The sequence below is a fragment of the Silurus aristotelis genome (genome assembly GCF_946808225.1).
Source record: "Silurus aristotelis genome assembly, chromosome: 13".
Classification (NCBI taxonomy): domain Eukaryota; kingdom Metazoa; phylum Chordata; class Actinopteri; order Siluriformes; family Siluridae; genus Silurus; species Silurus aristotelis.
This window is the reverse complement of record NC_139586.1, coordinates 15,437,935-15,459,544: the sequence shown is the minus strand read 5'-3', so window position 1 is coordinate 15,459,544 and position 21,610 is coordinate 15,437,935. Positions and strand designations below refer to the sequence as shown.

The window sequence follows — 21,610 nt, the reverse complement described above, 5'->3', positions numbered from 1 at the left end:
TCAGTGTTCTGTGTGTTCAATCGATTCCATTCGAATGTATTGAATAAAGGAAGACTCAATGATGTAAATTCAAGGCTTCAGTGATGTAAGTTTAAACAGTCCGTTCCGTACAAAAGCTTAATTAATATGAGTAAAGGTCATTTAGTAGCTACTGTTCCTGGAAAGCAAATGCTGGAGTTAGTACAATAATGTGTTAACTGAACTCTGTAAGCCTAGATGCAGCACTGGAATATTAACTTAGTAATGTGAGTACCACTTACAATTGTTTAAAATTAATGCAGTTTTGTGTTAAATGCTGAAAAATATCTATTCGGTAATCCAAGTGTTCATTTTATTCTAGAGTGTATGCAAGAGTGTTTTCAATCATGAAAGAGTTGATAGTTGAACTCTTCTTGAAGAGTTATTTCAGTCATGTGATCATTTGAACACTGTTAAAGGCAACATGGAAACGTAGCTCAAGATTATTTGTCGTGCACAAAATGTTAAGTCTGTTGTACATTGTAATTGTCATTCTCCTGGTGCAAAAATGGTGCACCAACCCCAAAATCTGGATGGTCTAAGCAACATATCTTTGGTCAGGAATTTAGCAAGAATTGTTACTGCAGAATTGTATCCCTGGTCAATATATTCTGGTTCATTATGTCCTTAATTGGGTGGCATCAGGTGTGGCTGATAACCACACAATGTCTAATCTTTTAAGAAAAAACATCCCAGAAAATTTTTTTTGGGAATATTTTGTATATCATACTGTACATGTGTGTTTATTCATCATAATATCATAATTTAATAAAGGCTTAAAACAAGTCTATATGAATGAATTTCCTGTTTCTAGCTTTTCAGTTAATAGTTACCAGCAGCAAACATGAGTGAGAACTGGGACAGAACATCTCAGGAGTACAAATGCTAAATTCTTGCTAATTTTCACAACAACCATTTGTTGTAAAGGCCACAAACTCTCCCATTATTTACTTAAATAGAATAAGAGTGCAAAAGGTAGCAGACTCCTAATGTGTGGGGTCTGGGCAGTAGACAGACAAGAATATAACACGAAGGTGAAGCAGCAATACAAAGTAGGATTTATCAAATGTGCAATACATTAAATGTAATAGTAGACATAGTGTGCATCTACAGAGAGTGTATTAGTCATATTTATTGCAGTGAAAAGGAGAACCCAGGAGTGGTACATAAATTCATGGAGAAGTAGTTCAGTACTATTAAGTAACCCGATCAAACCCTCTCTGGTGGCGTTTTTTTTTTTTTTTTTTGTGATCTGACCTTTACAGAAATAATTGTGTACAGACATGATGTACCTGTGATGTACACAGACATGATGTACTAGTCTTAATGCTTAATCTGCGTTGTCAGTGGTGTGCCAGGACACTAGCTAATATGCATGTAGATTGTCAGCTCTCATTATAGTGTTCTACACGTGAGAGACATCATCACCATCATCATGACTTTCTTCTTCTTCTTCACATCCTCGTCATCACTGGATCACATTGGAACCGTTAAATGATGTAAAGCGGTTCCTCCCACGCGGCGCACCTGAGCAGGGGATCTGAAAGCACTTCCAACTTAGAGTGAGGGCGCAGAGTCTTTACAGTCCTCAGTGTCCAGCTTCTACACGGATCATTCAGGCTAAAGTCATCGGCCCTTTACTGGATCAATATCAATAAATATATTTCAAATCTATACGCAAGAGCAGCTTTTATTAGTGAATATCCACAGGATAAGCAGCAGTGCGTCAAGAGACGGAGCTTCGAGCCGCTCCGTCAGACATGGGGTAGTTTTCCAAAGAACCAAAGATGCAGAGGTACTGATTTAACGAAGGTTCATCTGATGTTTGGGTGAAGAAAAAAAAAGACGTTCTCGTTTGGACCACAGAAAAGTTGTCCATGTCGACGAGGATTTAAGATGAAGAACCTGAGCCAGCTGAACAGCACCGCGCCGCCCATTAACGAGCACAACTTCCCGGCGCTCATATTAGGCATTTGTCTCATCATAGTCATCATCTGCGGCAATGTCATGGTCTGTCTTAGTGTGTCCCGGGAAAAGGCTTTAAAAACCACGACCAATTACTTTATCGTGAGTCTGGCTGTGGCTGATCTTCTGCTGGCTGTCTTGGTGCTGCCGCTGTTCGTTTACGCCGAGGTAAGACCAAACCATACGGGGAAAGAACAAATATACTCTGTCTGTATAATATTTATCATGAGATTCACATGATCTGAAATAGTTTGGGTAGATGATCAAATACATTTTCTACAAAGAAGTGATTAATATACAACGAAAACGTGAGGTCTATATAGCTTCAGTTATGTATATAAGTGGTTTCTTTTCTTTCTTTCTTTCTTTTTTTCTTTCTTTCTTTTTTTTATTTCAAACCTGATAAGTGGCCATTTCTTTTTCTGATGGGTCTGTCTGCTAGGTACATTAGTCCATTACAGCACTTAAAAAGCAAAGATTCCTGGAAGATCTTTTGGAAATTCCTCAGATTACCTTCATGACAGAACCATTATCATGCAACCTTTTGGCAAAAGCAGTTTAAAACCTTAATGTTATTAAAAACCCAATTTCGATGAGTCCCTATAGAGAGGGAGAGAGAGAGAGAGAGAGAGAGAGAGAGAGAGAGAGAGAGAGAGAGAGAGAGAGTGAAAAGTCCAGATCTTTTGCATATGATTTGCTTACTCTATATCTGCTGCCATTTTTAGGAAAAGCAGTCAAATATTTATTCAAATATGATTCATATGAAACGTTAGTGAACACTTATGCACCCAAATTGAACCGTTTTCGAACATGAAATAAATTGTAATACATCTATAGATCAAACCCAATCATTATGGCAAAAGTAATATAATAAGACAGTAAAACAAGTATTCTCTTTTTTATGCTCAAATCCCACTTTATTTGGGATGAGAATACATTTGGAATATTGAAATAAAAAATATATATTTTTAAACTCTACCCTGACACTTTAGTCGCCATCATATCTGGCCTGATTGTTATGAGACCTTGAACATGTGCATGAAGGGGATTTGTGCTCTACTGGTTTCATGTTTCTAGTAACTACCAAGGAGCCAGTGTTGGGCCCATGCGTGGGATGTATCCTCTAACAGTATTGACTGTTTAATGCCAGTCATGTGAATAAATGTAAATGTTTATGGGTGGACAGAGTGGCACATTGTGCAAAATTGATCTCAGAACAGGATGCAGTTTTAATGTTTTCAAACTGATAAATGATAACATTATTAATTACATCACCTTTTATGACCTAAATATTTATATATAATTAATTATTAATAATCAAATGCACATGCACATTAGAATTTTCAGTTTTACATTTACTTTATAATCTCCAGCCAGTATTGACAAAGCATTTGTTTGTTAATGAATCAGGGTCAAGATGGATCTGTAGCCTACTCAAGAACAATTGATATGTAGTGGTTACACACCCTGAATGAGATGCCAGTCCGTTGTTGAAAACACACATATACATTCAATATTATTTCAGCTACTGCATAATTTTTCGGAAGTGGAAGGAAACCAGAAAACCCATATAAAACCCACACAGGAACAGGGCCATTTTACTGCATGCATTGCTTTTCTAAGCTGTACTTGAAATGTTGAATAAATATTAAAACACTGAGCAAAAATCTCCCCTATGAGCATGTGCCATTTGAGACAGATGGAATATTTATTCACTCATTCATCTTCAGTAACTTGTCAGGATCATGAAAGCCTATTCTGGGATGTCCATCTATCACACAACAACATGCACACACATTTGTAACTTCATTCACACAGGGGCATTTTAGAATAGCTATGCACGTGTATTTGGGATCGGATACGAGACGAACATGAAGAATTCCGAACAGACAGTAACCCAAGTGCACAAATAGTAACCTGAGTTTAGGATTGAACCCAAGGCTGTAAAGCAAAAACACTTTCTACAACAGCACCGCCCCTCCATCTGGAATATTCAGTGCATTCTAATTGATTTATTTTCATCCACAGGTAATCTCATTCCCAATTACCAGATGCTCAAAGAATGGGCATAAGAACTGTATTAATAAATCACTTTAACATTTAGCATCTTAAAAAAGTCTTCATAGAAAAGTGTCTGAACTGAAACCACTAGGAACTAGCATAAAAGAAACCTTAAATGATTTTTTTTTTTTTTATTATTAAATACATACAAGTGATTTAAAGGATTTGTAAGACTGTAATTCATGAAAAAAGTCCTCATTAGCTTATAATATACAATGTAAACATTTGCACACAAATAGGATAAAAACAATTCTTTATTAATATTTACTTCTCTGACCAGATTCAATTAAATTCAAGTTTTTCTTTTTGATATTTTTTTAAGATTTTTGATTGTTGTCCTGTTTCACTGTAGACCATTTACTTAATCATTCAACAGGACCAGAGCATCCCAATCCATGCCTCAAGAGGCCTGGAAATACCTCTGTTCTCTTACATGTTTATAATTTAATCCAATTGTCTGATCCTATTAACTTTGGGTCACTAGCACAGGTTTAATCCGTATGCCTCGTTGCATAAGACAGCGGTTTAGTGATGCCGTAACAGACAAGATGAAAGTCAACCGTATGTTGAGGCTCCATCCAGTCCACACACTTTATTATGAGGAAGCAGACAAAACCAGAAAAAATCCCTTAAATGGGGCATGAATGAAAAGATTAACCTTCACCCAGTTGGTGTTTGTACAAAGACAAATCCCCAGTGTGGCACTGAAACCCTACAAGTTTTATATAGCTGAGGTTTTACAGTAAGAAAAATAGGTACTATTGGATTTAATAACACAGTGGGAGTGTTAAACGAGTGGTTCTGAATGAAATCAAATGTGCAGATTTGCCCCGGACTTTAGAAATATTTAAAGAGTGAAGCTTTATGGTGTCCAAATCGAGTTTGAATGACTAACAGTAAATATGTAGAATAATGGAAGCTTATAACAAATAGGCTATATGACAGGCGAAATGAACAGTCACATTCCATAAACCATGCTGAAATTATGAGTATTCAAAAAAAGAATTAAATGAAAACAACTGAAGCAGAAGCCCAGTTTAAACTCAGAAATAAATGTATTTATAGTATGTGTAAACATATATTTTTCTTCTTTCGGCTTCTCCCATTAGGGGTCGCCACAGCGGATCATCCGTCTCCACAACCCCCTGTCCTCTACATCTGCCTCTGTCACACCAACTACCTGCATGTCTTCCCTCACCACATCCATGAACCTCCTCCTTGGCCTTCCTCTTTTCCTCCTTCCTGGTAGCTCCATCCTCCATATAACCCATGTCCTTCCTCTGCACATGTCCAAACCCTCTAAATTTCGCCTCCCTCACCTTGTCTCCAAAACTTCCTACATGCGCTGTCCCCCTAATAAACTCATTTCTAATCCTGTCCATCGTCGTCACTCCCAACGAAAACCTCAACATCTTCAGCTCTGCTACCTCCAGCTCCACCTCCTGTCTTTTACTCAATGCCACTGTCTCTAAACCATACAACATCGCAGGTCTCACCACAGTCCTATAAACTTTCCCTTTCACTCTTGCAGATACCCTTCTATCACAAATCATTCCTGCCACTCTTTTCTACCCACTCCACCCTGCCTGCACTCTTTTCTTCACTTCTCACACTCTCCATTACTTTGCACTGTTGACCCCAGGTACCTGAACTCCTCCACCTTCTCCACCTCTTCTCCCTGCAACCGCAAAACATATATAATGCAAAGGTTATATATAAATCAGACTTTTTCTACACTTTTATAGCAGTAAGAGTTTAAAACAGTATGCATAGTGCCAATTATTGTTTTGTAATTCGTTTTTATTACATTTTAAACATGTTAAAATCTGATAAGAGTACAAGGCAAAATCATTAACACCATACATAGGTTGTTTGATTTGTATATATATTTTGTATTGCTATTAATTGCCTGAAAGATTCCTTTCCATTCAAACAGTGGAGGTTTTACTGTAGAGATCAGGGGTAATTGGAAGTCTGTGTTCCAGCCCTAGCATTTTAGCATAGTCAATAAAATATGACAAAAAGTCATTAGCACTTGGTCAGATTATCAAATTGACAAAATGGCTCAAATTAATGTGATAGAGAAAACAGATTGTTTAAAGATGAGAAGGAAATATGTGTACCTGAGACCATGGTGATAGTATAAACAAAACAAGAACAATCTGTTTAATCATAGCCATGCAACTTATTACTAAATGTTAATCTTTAAAATGATATAACTGAAACTTTTAGCTGGTGTGGATGAATGCATTTGTGCTGATTGGAAACGGTATATATCGGTCTATATTCTGTGTAGTTTCAGGGTGTCTGGTCCTTGGACATGGTAGTCTGTGATGGCCTGATGGCTATGGATGTGATGCTATGCACTGCCTCTATATTCAACCTGTGTGCCATCAGTGTTGACAGGTTTGCATTTTGACTTTGCATTTTGATTCATTTCTAACAGGTACAGAAAAATATATTCTTCTGAATAGTGTTAGTAGTCTTGGAGCTTAATGAAAACGATGGGTTACTTAACGTAATCCTGGATTCTTTAATAACAGAGTGAGGTGTTTCACTATGGGAATAGCTTTGGGCGTGACCAACTACGGAAGCTCTTATGACACCACGTCTGTCTTGACAGACAGGTCGACCCGAGATCAGGCTCCGCTCCACCTTTATCCCTCAGGTCGACCCCTTCTAACATCATTGCAGCGAGATTTCTTCCCGTCCCCGTGCAAGGAGGGAAGTGCTGGTGAAACACCTCACTCTGTTATCAAAGAACCCGGGATTACGTTAAGTAACCCATCGTTCTTTTTCTAACTTCGCTCGGTGTTTCACTATGGGAGATATAGACCGCTCCCGGATTGCACAAGCCAATCACATGGGCTCAGAACGTCTGGCACTCAGCACTGCATTTGCCAAGGATGACTCAGACACATCTAGTCTATAAAACCGCACAAAGGTGTGTGGCGTAGCCCAGCCAGCCGCCGCACAAATTTCCTGAATAGAAACTCCCTTAAGTAGGGCCCATGATGTCGCCATCCCTCTAGTAGAGTGGGCCCTCAGACCCACAGATGCCTGAGAACCACAGCATTCATACGCTATAGATATAGCCTCCACAATCCAGCGGGACAGCCGTTGTCTCGACAACGGCTTCCCTTTGTGAGGGGTAGCCCAAGACACAAACAGCTGGTCAGATAGATAGCAGTCACTAGAGCCACAAGCAGCGCCGTCTTAAGAGACGGAAATTTCAGCCCTACGCCATCCACCGGCTCGAAGGGGTGATGAGAAAGGGCTTCCAAAACCAAAGACAGGTCCCACTGAGGCACTAACTGCCGAGACACCGGCCTCTTACGGCGTGCACCTTTCATAAACCGGCTAATCAAAGGGTGCCGACCCGCAGGTTCGTTATTAAACCCGACATGACACGCAGAAATAGCCGCCAGATACACCTTCAAAGTAAAAAAAAGGTTTCCCTTTATCCAGCAAATCCTGGAGAAAGCACAAAATGTCTCCCAAAGAATACTGGAAAGAGACAATGTGACCGCGGCCACACCACTCCTCAAAAACTCGCCATTTATTGTCATAAAGCGTGCGAGTAGACGAGGCCCTGGCACTCTGGATAGTGTGTATAACCGATTGGGGTAAACCTGCCACACTCAAGTTCCACCTCTCACGGGCCAGGCCCAGAGGTGCAATGCTGTCCGAGTGCGGATGATAAATCTCCCCGCCCGCCTGGGACAGAAGGTCCCTCCGTGGAGGGAGTGGCCACGGTTGATCTGACAGTAGCTGAACTATTTCTGCGATCCAGTGTTTGGACGCCCAACGTGGAGCTATCAGAATCAGTGACAAGCTGAGTTCTTTGACCCTGGCCAGGGTGGGGGAAATCAAGCTCAGTGGAGGGAAAGCGTAGAGAAGAACGTTTGGCCTGTAATGCATTACTAGGTGGATGTCCTGCATCATTAATAAACAAGCTTCAGTTAGTTCAGAATGCCGCAGCAAGAGTTCTTACTAGGTCAAGAAAATACGATCATATAACCCCAATCTTATCGTCCCTACATTGGCTTCCTATTAAGTTTCGAATAGACTACAAACTACTGCTACTCACTTATAAAGCACTAAATGGTTTGGCTCCCATGTATCTATCCAGTCTCTTAACACGCTACAATCCGTCACGCTCCCTGAGATCTCAAAACTCTGGGCTTCTAGTAGTTCCTAGAATAGCAAAGTCCACTAAAGGCGGTAGAGCATTTTCACATTTAGCTCCTAAACTCTGGAATAGTCTTCCTGACAGTGTTCGGGGTTCAGATACACTCTCCCAGTTTAAGTGTAGATTAAAAACATATCTTTTTAGCAAAGCCTACACATAACACACATCACGCACATCACATCACAACCTTGTGCTCCAGAACATCTGATCACATGCACATTATCAACTTGTGCTGTTAATATCATGAACAGCAGCTACGCTAATTCCTCTCCACTGCTTCTCTTTCTCTCCCCATCCCGAGGCTTCCTGAGGTTTGGCCAGCTCCAGTCACGTCCCACCTCGTGAAGATTATGGACCTATGGATGATCATGGAGAAGTAGATGCCGAGTGTTTAAAGGCCCTGGCATGGAGAAGCTGATGCTGGATCTATGATGATCACAAATTGTTCTGTATTGTTGAAAGATTTATGACCAAACTTTTGATGTCACCCATATGAGGATGGGTTCCCCTTTGAGTCTGGTTCCTCTCAAGGTTTCTTCCTCATATCATCTAAGGGAGTTTTTCCTTGCCACTGTCGCCACGGCTGCTCATCAGGGACAAACGCACACCATTCACCTTCACTGTTGTTTTCTGTAAAGCTGCTTTGAGACAATGTCTGTTGTGAAAAGCGCTATACAAATAAACTTGACTTGACTTGACTTGACTTGGCCACGGGTGGGCTAACGCATTCACACCCAACGGTGCATCTTCGTCCCTTAGAGAAAAGAACAGAGGACACTAAGCGTTTTCTCGCGAGGCGTAGAGATCTACGGGAGCCCGGCCGTATCTCTGCCATATGTGCTCCACCACCTGGGTGTGCAGTTCCCATTCCCCGTACAGGGGGTTTCCCCTGGACAACAGATCCGCACAATTGTTCCATATGCCTGGAACAAGAGTCGCTTTGATGGACAAAAGCCTGGTGTCGCACCACATTATCAGTTTCCTTCGCCAACTGATGCAGCTGGAGGGAGCGCACACCTCCCTGCCGGTTGATGTACGCGACCACTGTGGAATTGTCTGTTTTCACCAACACATGTCGGCCCTTTATGAAAGGCAGAAAATGTTTCAGCGCTAGAAATACTGCCAACAACTCCAAGTAGTTTATATGTCTCGGGATTAGCTGTGGAGGCCAAACGCTGTTCACAGCTCTGCCCATAAGGGTCGCACCCCAGCCCGCCAAAGACGCGTCCGGCGTCATAGTAACCCTCGACGACACCGCCCCCAAGGGAATCCCCGAACGAAGAGTCGCGGGGCATCCCCATTGGCGGAGCGCTAAGACGCACGCATGTGTTATTTTGACTGGCCGATTGAGATGACGTCGGGAACATAAGCGCAACCGCGCGACCCATCTCTGAAAATCTCTCATCATGAGAAGTCCCAGACGCACCACAGAAATCACTGAGGCCATTAAACTCAGCATTCGTAGGCACACTTGGAACGGGACCATAGTCCCTGCCCGAAAACGGGATGCTGCGATTCTCCTCTCTGTCAGCGTGACTAGATAGGAGAGGGAATCTATACTGAGACCTAGATATTCCGCGCACTGCGCGGGACACAAGCGGCTCTTTTCCCTGTTTATTTTGAAACCCAAGATGCAGAGATGAGTGACTACGCTCTCCGCATCTCTGATCGCTTGCTCTCTTGACGAGGAGCATATCAGATAATCGTCTATATAAGACAAAATCCGAATCCCGCTGTTTCTCAGCGGCAAAAGAGCCGCCTCCACACACTTGCTGAAAGTCCTCGGAGCAAAAGACAGTCCGAACGGAATGGTTTGAAACTCGTCGGCAGTGCTTCTGTGCGCAAACCTCAAATATTTGCTGTGTGACGGGTAAACGTCTATGTGAAAATACGCGTCTAATAGATCGATTGTCACAAACCAATCGTTTGGATGGATCGACCGACAGAGTGCTTTGTGTGTCAACATTCTGAATGAATATTTTCTCAGGTGCTTGTTTAACACACGCAAACCCAAGATCGGACGAAGAGATGTGCTTCCTCTCTTCGGGAACACAAAGTACCGGGAGTAAAAACCCTGACGGCTTTCTGCCTCTGGAACAACTCTGATTGCCCTTTTGCTCAAAAGAGAGTCGATCTCGGTCGTTAGGAGCGCGAGCCGTCTCTTCTTCGGCTACCGAGACCAACACACTGTTGAATCTGGGTGGTTTCATTGCGAATTGAAGCCCGTATCCCCGTGAAATCGTGCTTAACACCCACGAAGGAACAGTGCATGCGCGCCAATTGACTAGGCGCGCAGAAAGGGAACCCCCGCGTACACAACTCTGGTCGCACGTTGATGACGTCCCAACCGTCGCCGCGCTGGGCTCCGCTGGCAGAGCGAGCGTGCCCTCCAGTGGTAAAACTAGGGGGGTGCACGCTGAATTCTCAGGATTTTCGCACACTATCGCCCTCGGCTGATCGCCTGGATGCGAAAGTGCCACATTTAATGTGTTTTTTATTTTTTAACACATCGCCCTCAGCCCGTGGCTTGGATGCGATGATGTATTCTTTATTGCGCAATCGTCTGAACTGACGTGCGAGTGAACAAATGTCGGGAGTGCTTGGTGACACTACATTTTCCCTTATTCCTCGAACCCGAGGAGAAACTAGAGAGGAAGCCCTTACGGAACTTAGAACCGTGCTGTGTTCTCTTCTCCTTTTCTTCGCCAGCGGAGAAAGGAGGATAGGAGAACATTTGCGTGTCAGGTCGCACGCTTCTTCTTCCGCTCCTCGGGGTGGGGCGGACGTTTTTAGCCGCCACGGCCGCAAATGAATGCTTTCCCCACGGTCCTGAGCCATCTGATCTCGGACGTTGACCAGCTTGCTGTCCGCTGAGAGCCGATCTTGTGCTTCTCGCGTTCATCGGTCTTCCTCTCGCAGCCGCGGCAAAACCCCGTCGCGCTGGCTGAGGGGGCGTGTTTTGAGACAGCTTACGAGGCAAACAGAGGTTGAATGCTTCATCCTCCTGTTTCCTGAGAGTGCTGGTTTCTCTCATTTTCTCTAGAGCTGGACCGAACAGACCTTTAGCGGGGTCGTAGGCAGCATCCATGACTTCCGCTTTCTGTGTGTCACCCAAGCCTGACAGGTTAAGCCACAACGCTCTCTCAGCCCTGAACTGCGCCTCGTGAAGAGCGGAGAATTAGGTCATTCACCACACAGATCTCGTCCCAAAGTACCGGGTTAGGTACTCCCGTGTCGAGCTGTCGTCCCATTTCCTCTAAAATCTCCGCCTGGTACGTGGACAGCAAAGTCAACGCATTTAGCGAGCACACTGACTGCGCTGCGTATTTATACATCCTCTGTTGGATGGACGCCGTCAATCTCTCGATTTTCCCAGGCAGTGCAATTTGAGAGGAGGCAGATGTAGAACGGCGGTTCGGATGGAGGTGATAAGCCACCGAAGGCTCCACAGCTGGGGGTTCGGCCAACCCCAGCTCCTCCATCCCTTGAATCTCCAGCTTGGAGCACCCTTTTGCGGGAAGCTTGCTCTTGAAGGAGCTAGACCAGTAACGAGACATCTCCTTCATGCAAGCTGGCACGGCGGGCAGGAGCTGTCTAGCAGCGGGTTGAGCAGGCGGCAGCCTTTTCCCGTCGTAAAGGTCTCTCACAGCTCCCTCCGCGTCCCAAGCTAGTCCTAGCTTCGCCACGGCTCGTTTGCATACCTCATGCAGGTTACCTTCAGCCTGTGAGGTTGCATCGCCTGCTCTCTGGGGTCTCGACTGTTGGGCCGGGAAGGGACCATTGTCGTCCTCATCCTCGTCCTCCATATCCAAGTCGAGGAGGTCTGAGTTCGCATCTGCGTCCTCGTCGCACGGTCGTTCCTCATCCTCCGCGAGGAGGTTATCGAACAGAGGCGGCATGACCGGCGATTCGGCCTCCATCAGGTCCGCCCAGCTCGTGGTAGCTCGCGGCTGATGTTAGACGGCCGTAGACCTCGCCGGAGGTGTGACCCTTATGGGCAGAGCTGTGAACAGGCGGGTCCTGTTGGTTAGCCACCGCTACTCTCAGCCGTCTCTCCAAATGTTTCACCGGCATCGACGCGCAGTGAGCGCATGTTCGCGGGTCCGCGAGCGAAGTTTGAGTGTGCTTCGGGCCCATGCACGTAATGCACATCGGGTGAGGGTCCCTGCCCGAGATGGTTGCTCCACATGATGATGGACACGGGCGGGATGCAACCTCCCTGATCTTCGACTCATTCCCTTTGGTGGGGGGGATGATCGTCGACATGGCTGAGTACGGGGAATATTAGACTCATCACAACACGTTAGTCTGCCGATGTTCGCAGGGTAGTTAGCCCTCCGAAGGCTTCGCCTTGACGCGCTAAGCCTGTAATAGCCTGACACTACTACGTCCCTACCGTGTAACTTAATACCCAGCAGGTTGGAATAGGAATAGCTCGCCTCGACGCGGACGCTATTCCGTGATGTCGCTCAGCACGATTCCGTACGACTGACCTCGTGTTCAGTGGCGGAATCCAATGACGGCCCGCACGATGAACAGTTAAGCGAAACCAGCCGAGAACTGGAAGTGCTGAGAGAGCTTAGTGTAGTCCCTCACGAGAAAAAAGCGCGAATGATGTTAGAAGGGTTCGACCTGAGGGATAAAGGTGGGGCGGAGCCTGATCTCAGGTCAACCTGTCTGTCAAGACAGACGTGGTGTCATAAGAGCTTCCGTAGTTGGTCACGCCCAAAGCGATTCCCATAGTGAAACACCGAGCGAAGTTAGAAAAAGAACACTTTCTGCTAAATGTCTATAAACATAAACAGCAAGATTTTAAAGTTAAACTATATGAAAAATGTTGGAATTTGTCATCAAAGCACCAGACAGCATTCTATGTATAGAAAGTTCATGCTGTTCTGTTTTTACTTCTGTGCATCCACTTGACAGGTTCATCGCAGTGTCTGTGCCATTGAACTACAACCGAAGGCATGTAGACCATCGACAAATTGTTCTACTCTCAGGCACCTGGCTTCTTGCCCTAGCTGTGGCCTCCCCCATCATTTTTGGCATAAACAATGTTCCGAATCGTGACCCGACTGTGTGCAAGCTGGAAGATGACAACTATGTAGTGTACTCTTCTGTCTGCTCCTTTTTTATTCCCTGCCCCATTATGCTCTTGCTGTATTGTGGAATGTTCCATGGCCTTCGTCGCTGGGAGGAGGCCCGTAAGCTCAAGCTGAAAAAGAGCATCCAGGCCTGTCGTAAGCTTCAGCATGCCGCCGCTGCTGCTGCTCTTCCACCTCTGGCAGCTTTGCCAACTCCAATGCCCGTGTTGCCTCGTGTCATTCAGCAAGATCTGGCACAGTGCAATGTGGATGAGCTTGATGATGACATGCAGCCCAGCAGCCCCTTGCCACCGGAGTACAATAACAGCACTATTCAGACTATTGCCTACGCTGAAATTCAGAACACATCCCAAAGAAAAAAGAGGGCCAAGATCAATGGCAGGGAGCGGAAAGCCATGAAGGTCCTACCTGTTGTTGTGGGTAAGTGTTTTAATGAAAGATAAGTAATAAATAAAAAATAAATAAGTACAATGCATAAATACTGTATGGATGACAAGACATAAACCAGGGTTCTTCGGTCTCCACAAAGGGACAATGTGGCTGCAGGCTTTTATTCCAGACAAACAGAAAGCACATTTGATAGTTGATTGAAGTCTAAGGTTGGCTGATTAAACACTTGGACTCAGCTGTGGCTCCTGCTTGGTTAGAATGAAAGCCTGCAGCCACACCGGACCTTTGTTTATAAGATTAAAGACCCCTGCATATAAACCTTACTAAATAGCCATAGTTTAAAGACTAGACATTTCCCCAAAAAAATTTCATTTGCATAAATATTCTAAAAGTTAATAATAAACACCTAACTAATATCCTTAGTGGTTAAAACGCTGTAGCAATTATAAATATTATTAGTATTTATGTAAATGACTTAAAAATTATGCTGTGTTAGCCTCAGTATTTATAAAAATGACTTGAAATCCGGACTGATAAGCTCATTTTTGCTAACTGTCTATTTGTCCAGTAAATATCATACACACCTGTAAATACTTATAGAAAATACATGTACATACTTATAAAGACTTATGAACTGAGCTAGGAGGCTAGGATTAACAGTAAATTTATTGAGTTAAAAATACTTTGAAAAATAGATTAGATTATAAATCAGCACTGGTTAGCTAGCCAAATGTTTTAGCAGACATGACAAACACCATGTCGGCCAGAAACATAATTTCTTTGTGAATACGTCTTTGAGTAGATTTTTTATGCAGGCATATTAGTCTTTCTTTAACACACACACACACACACACACACACACACACACACACACACACACACAAGCGCAAGCAGGAAAGAGTTAAGTAACCTTGTTAGATGATACCTAGTTAGTAATTTCAGTAAAAAAAATTTAAAAAAAATACTCAAGTATTTCTTTCTCTTTATTTTATATCTTGAAAAGCCATAGATGCCTGCTGTGTCTAAAAAGAAGTGGAGTGAGGTTCACATTAGGTAAATTAAATAAAACACATAATGACAACTTGTTCTGTTTTATACTTTGGTAGATTTAGAAAAGAAAATCTAACATCTACACTGCAGTGTTTTTTCTGTAATGTTCCTTATATTAAAGCAATCCTTTTTTGTATGAACCGTATTCGTTTTTCTCCTGCCCCATGTCTTATCACAGTTCAATCCATGATTCAGATTGAAAAATGATTGTAATCATACCTATGCTGGAGGTGGCACTTCTAAGTGAAAGTCAGTCAAACAAAAAAAAAATCTAAGCTCTCACAAGACATCTACATTCACACCATTTTCTACTTAAATCCATGTTTTCATTGTGTCTCAAACTGTTTAATCTTGAAGACTTTCAGGCATGGTTAAAGCTCGTCATGACATGACGCTCATTCATTTTTCATTGAGAAGATAAACTGATTAAATCAGGTTTGTAGATCCATTCATAGATTCTTTTTGCATACATTGCAAAGGTTCCTCAAGGTTATCACATTGAGGAAGTCATACCTGAACATTAGTTTATGAAAGTCTCCCTCTGCATGTTCCTGGAGTCTTATAATGCATTGTCAGTGATGGACAGAGAGTAACTGTACCTAAGTAAATTTTTCAAGTTTGAGGATGCACTAAATAAAAAATAAAACATGCCGTTTCTCGCTGCTTTAAAGGGAATACATAAATTGCATTAAATAAGAATGTCTTTAAGAATAACCTTACTGAGAGTTTGTGTAGTTCTCTCAGACCTTTTGTCTGGAACAATAGAAAACTATAAGTTTATGATGTGTAGGAGAACGGAACACTTAAGCAATTCTGATTGTTTATATCTTTTACTTTTTATACTTATACTTTACTTTTACTTTTTATACAATTATTTAAAATGCGAGTAATTTGGTACTTTTACTGAAGTAGAATTGTAAAAGGAAAGATTTTTACTGGAATTATTTTTAACAGGGGATACTTTTACTTTAGTATACCTAATCGTGTGATACATAAGATATTTTACCATATATTAAACATATTTTAAATATCTTACTTACCTTGTATAGTAACCAATGATTTACAAATATGAATTTAAATAGAACAGCCTGAGGTAAATCTTCTTATAATATGTGAAACCAGATATGCACAGTGTGAATTACAACAAAATAAGCTTCTATCCAGTTTAATCAAAATTTCATTCCCACCTTGTATATAAAGGAGACAATCACATACAATTAATTTATGTACAAACTTAAAGGGAACATAAAATACAACATATTACAGTTTCACATTTGCTGTATCAGAGTCCAACCCCATTAGTGGATATTTATAGAAATCCCATCATCATTTTTTGAATAATTTAGCATGACATACATAAAACTCATTCATAAATCCAATTTATGCAATCAGGCTACGAGTTTCATAATAATATTTGAATTTAGACACTAAAGTCATTTTCACAATATGCTCATGTACGACAGTTGCATAATACAGAATAAATATGTGTGTCACCGGTGGCATTAATGAATTATCCAAAGCTTTTTGTGCGAACTGTGTTGTAATGCCGGCTAATTCTAAGACTCAGACTTCTCAGCCTTTATAAGAAGGGAAGGAGGGCATGCTGTGTTCAGAGCATGCTGCCTTTTCAGAGTTTGATCCAGGATTTAAAAATGATATTACATTTATCTCCTTCGAGATGTCTAACTAGTTTAAAACAGCCACTGGTTAACAAACATCTAAAGTCATTAGATTATTTCAGCTGAACACAAGGCCACACTATGCATTTAGAGTTTATAATTTTAAGTCCAAAAGTTAAATATTTACAAGAGTAAAAGTTACATACAAATTGATGGAAGTGCAGCTTATATGAAATCAACGTAATAAAATTATAATGTAGGCTATTTTATCATGCTTTTATGCTGCATCCATATCAGCATGGATTATTTTGAAAATGTATAGTTTTTCTATAAGTTTCGGCCATCAATCGACACTAAGAATGGTGTTTGCCCAGTGAGTTTTTAAAGATGCTCTCCCAAGTAGATAGTTGAAAATGCCATGTTAATGCTTTGTAGTGTCGACTGAGAAAACTTTTCAAAAACAAAAAAAGTTTTCTTTACAAAAAAGTATTTTTAGTCATGTGATGCAACACATGAGACATTCAATACTGTAATGCAGTAATTGTGTATGTTATCCAGTTTGATAGTGTTATAGATCAATGCCACTTTGTTTAACCTTCAGACTACATTTGTTTCAAAGTGAATGGGACGTTTACTTGCAATTGCATTAAATCAAAATTATAGTAAGTAACTGGATAGCTGACAAAAATGACGCAAGCCAAAGCTTCTTATGTTTTTAAGCATGCGCAGTATACAGATGTAAGCTGGTGTAGACAGAGTGCACTTTAAAACCAAAATAACATTTTCAGATCTATATTAGTTCTTGTGGACATGGCAGTATTGATGCTCAAGTTCAATTCAAATTGTATTTGTCACATACACAATCATACAGAGTACAGGTAATTTTTTCTGTTTTGAGTTGTAGAATTAAAAGTATAGCAATTTGTTTAAAGTAGCACACAGTCATATAAAGAAAATGCATTCATTGTCTAAAGGACATCTGCTATGATTCATCTGCTAAGATTCATCTGCTATGATTATATCTATCTGTAATACAGTATATATTCTTTATAAACTGTCTATACATTTTTCCATAACAATCTATTTTCTCCTTAAGGTAAGTAAGTTTTAAGAGCACATATCCTGATGTCTTTCATGTAAGAAGAAAATTAATAGACTTCAAAAGGACAGTTTCTAGTAATGAATTAATTAAATGACTTAAAAATACATTTTAGACTTGTGATTCTGTTCAACTTCAAGGTTTGAATCATGCATAATTGAGATATACCATAGTTAGTTCTTAGACCTGAATTCACAGTCTCCACCATTGTGCTATTTTGGTATTAAAGCCTCACTATGTTTGCCCTGAATAAGAAAAAAATCAGCATTATAAGTTTACTGGGCTGTAATACCACCAATATTAAACGTTTTACAACGTCCTCTACGATTGGAGTCATTTCATTTAATTCTCTTTGTCTCCAGGTGCCGTCCTTTTTCTGTTTTGTATCACGTCCTCCAAGATTAGAGTTTTTTCATTTAATTCTTTTTGTCTCCAGGTGCCTTCCTTTTCTGCTGGACTCCATTCTTTGTGGTTCACACGACACGGGCCCTATGTGAGACATGTGAAATCTCACACTACCTAATGAGCACAGTGACATGGCTGGGTTACGTGAACAGTGCATTGAACCCCATCATCTACACCGTCTTCAACACTGAATTCCGCAGGTTTTTCCACAAGTTTCTACATAGCACCTGCTGTTACTCGCCCAGCAGAATGGACGAAATTATAATGATGCCATGAACTATTGTCAAGAATGAGCACATTGGATAAAAAAACATTCGTATGCACATTTAATAAAGTGGTGCCAGTCATTATGTACACCAGTCATGAAGTTATACACCCTGGCCTTTTATCAGGTCCACCTACCAGTAATGATGTATTTGATTGAGTGTAGAATTTGTCAGCTACCCTTTACCCTGCCTATAAATATTATTCTCAGTGCCGCAGTGGTAATGGACTTTGGTAGTACTACACTGATGTAAAAGGGAGGGGTAATTGGGAACTGTTTGTGAGAGATTTACCTGATAAAATCAATCAAGAATAAAAAACAGATGGTGTACTAAGCATCCTAGTGTAAGTAATCGCATTGTATTACTTTCTGCATTCCTCTTTTTTCTATAACGGTCTGTTGCCAATGCTTTACATGCCTTTAAAGACAAAATGTATTCTTGGCCATCAATGCATTGTGCCTATTTACCAAGTCCACATTTCATGTGGCGATCATTTAAGTAAAGAGACATATGATGAATACTCACCTGTTGACTGACATTTGTTTTATTTGATATGTGGTGTGCTTTATATAAAATAAGCAAATAATATATACAGTGGTTGTGAAAAATGAACATAGCCCTGCAAAAATGATGTAAAACAATAGCAGAACACAACGTCACAATGCAAAATTAGAATACACTGGCGCAGATTAAAATTAGAACATAAAATTAAGTGAAAATCAATCAAACATTTTAGTATAAAAAAGCTATGTTTACAATGAACCAAACAAATTCAGTGTCATGTTAAAAAAAATTATCATACAACTTATTCTAATTATTCTAATTAACACTAAATACAGATCAGCTGTTTTATTGTGTGCAAAGACCTTACAAAGCATCCATTGTAATCTGCTTGCTGAAAGTTACCAATCAGGAAAGGGGTATAAAATAATTTCCAAAACCTTTGAGGTACCACGGAACACTATAAGGGTCATCATTAACAAATAGACAAATGGAGCATCACAGTGACATCACCAAGACAGGACATCCCCTAAAATGTATAAAAAGACGAGATGTATCTTACCAGCGAGGCTGCCAAAAGCCCCACAGCAACATAGAACTAGCTGCAGACATAACTGACAAGTGTTAATAACTCTTTGCATGTGACAATATCTGGTATACTTCAGCTGTCTGCGCTATGGGGTGCGGGAGGGCTTGACGAAGGCAAATTCTCACAACATTCAAGTTTAATTTCTCACACCAAAACATGTGAAGAAATGTGATTAACTGCTGCTTTTCTTCAAAGTGGGGAATTTTACCATAAAAAGACAAAGTGCACAAAATAAAGGTGGTTCAACAAAGTAGTTTCATGAATATATACAGTTGTGTTTTTTTTCTATTTTCCGAAAATATTTCTGATTGTTTTCACTTAATGTTTATACATTATAATAATTTACAAAAAGTGAAAAAACTTCGGACTTGATTTATTTGATTTTAATATATACAGTGTGTGTGTGTGTGTGTGTGTGTGTGTGTGTGTGTGTGTGTGTGTGTGTGTGTGTGTGTGTGTGTGTGTGTGTGTGTGTGTGTGTGTGTGTATCTGTGGTAGCTCAGGTTTAGGCGCTGGGTTACTGATTAGAAGGTTGGATGTTCAAGCCCCGATATCGCCGAGCTGCCACACTTGGGCCCTTAAACAAGGCCCTTAACCGTCTGTGCTCCAGGGGGCGCCGTATCATGGCTGACCATGCGCTCTGACCCCAACTTCTGAGCAAGCTGGGACATGTGAAAAAAAAATTTCACTGTGCTGTAATGTATATGTGACAAATTAAGGCTAATTAATATATTTTCTAATTATACGTTATTTGAGGTATAATATACTTGAAGGCATGCATTCTTAAAAGGAAACAATACAGTGGCTCAACACAGAACAGAGTTACTTAAATTTAATGATTAGCATTAGATTACATTAAATGTAATGTGTGAACCATACATAAAAAAAGTTTTTTTTTAATTAAAAGTAAATGAAAATATAAAAAACAAACAGTCATTTCCTCAACAGCCTCTCTGTTTTCTCTTGTGTTTAAGATAACACAACAAAAAAAAAAAAAAACCATGCAGCTGCTCATATCCTCCATTTTGAAGACTTTCCACTGTTGAAAAACACATATTGCTGGAGACTTATTCCATGAATGTGTTTTTTTATTTTATTATTATTATTATTATTATTATTATTATTATTATTATTATTATTATTATTTATTCTTTCGGCCACAGAGGATCATCCGTCTCCATACCCCCTGTCCTCAACATCTGCCTCTCTTAAACAAACTACCTACATGTCTTCCCACACCACATCCATAAACCTCTCAATTCTCTAAATTCTCCCTCCACCCTCTCAACACACTCTTCTCACTAGTCATCACATTTCCATCTCCATCCTTTATTGCTCTAACTTGCAGCACATCCCTCCCAGCTCGGTCCCTCTGCCTGGGCAATCGGTACGAATCCTTTTCTCCTTCCTTGGTGTCCATCTTCTCATACAGCTCCTCATATGCCTTTTCCTTTGCTTTTGCCACATCTCCTTGTACTCCTGCCTACTTTTCTTATCACTCTGCCGATCCCAATTCTGTTTCACCAACCTTTTTCCTCTTATGCTTTCTTGCACTTTCTTATTCCACCATCTCTTTGTCTTCCTTTCTCTTTCCAGATGTCATGCCAAGTACCTTCCTAGCTGTCTCCCTTATCACTTCTGGAGTATTTGCCCAATCATTCAGCACCTCTTCACCACCACCGAGCCCCCTGTCTGACCTCTTCCCTGAATCTCACATTAATGTCTTCCTCCTTTAGTTTTGAACAGCTTATTCGTTTTTCAGTCTTCACTCTCCTTCTCTTCTTCTTCACCTCCAAAACCATCCTAGAGACCACCATCTAATGCTGTCTAGCTACACTGTCCCCTGCCATCACCTTACAGTTCCCAATCTCTTTCAGGTTGCATCTCCTGCATAGAATATATTCCATTTGTGTGCACCTTCCTCCACTCTTATACGTCACCCTATACTCCTCCTTCTTCTTAAAATTAGTATTTAATTATTATTATTATTATTATTATTATTATTATTATTATTATTATTATTATTATTATTACTCATATTATGTGAATAAGTCCCTGAGGAAATTGTTGCCATAGAAAAGGTAACTTGCAGTGTTAGAATATGTAATTAATATAAACCTGAGATTTGAACTACAGTTGGAGGTGCTTTTAGAAATAATTAATCCTTTTCTGACCAATCAAGCATAATATATAACACACACTTTTTAAATATTTGTGTTTATACACAAAAAAATAGAACAACTAAGTTAATACATTTATACAGTTAATAATAAACTGAATTCAAGACTTGAACTATTACTGTTTTAGCTGCTTATTCTGACAGGTGAGAAAGCCGAAGGTGTAAAGATAC

At 40.8% G+C, this 21,610-nt stretch overlaps 2 protein-coding genes across 2 annotated transcripts in view; one reads left to right on the top strand and one right to left on the bottom strand.

Annotated features, from left to right (window-relative positions):
- The window catches only part of nqo1 (NAD(P)H dehydrogenase, quinone 1), a gene marked incomplete at its 3' end in the record, with an annotated part of 93,032 nt that continues 71,422 nt past the window's right edge, over positions 1-21,610 (bottom strand). The window contains exon 6 of the mRNA XM_083559544.1: positions 1-32. Coding sequence (XP_083415670.1) covers positions 1-32 — 32 coding nt within the window. The remainder of the gene's footprint in view (positions 33-21,610) is intronic.
- drd4b (dopamine receptor D4b) lies at positions 1,367-18,679 on the top strand. Its single transcript, XM_083559531.1, has 4 exons — positions 1,367-2,151; positions 6,341-6,450; positions 13,163-13,761; positions 17,936-18,679. The coding sequence occupies exons 1-4, from the start codon at positions 1,915-1,917 to the stop codon at positions 18,178-18,180; spliced, it is 1,191 nt and encodes a 396-aa protein (XP_083415657.1). The 5' UTR covers positions 1,367-1,914; the 3' UTR covers positions 18,181-18,679.

Coding starts and splice junctions, on each gene's coding strand:
- drd4b (XM_083559531.1), top strand. CDS start 1,915: ATGAAGAACCTGAGCCAGCTGAACAGCACCGCGCCGCCCATTAACGAG. Junction 2,152..6,340: donor CGCTGTTCGTTTACGCCGAG/GTAAGACCAAAC, acceptor TATTCTGTGTAG/TTTCAGGGTGTCTGGTCCTT. Junction 13,762..17,935: donor GGTCCTACCTGTTGTTGTGG/GTAAGTGTTTTA, acceptor TTTTGTCTCCAG/GTGCCTTCCTTTTCTGCTGG.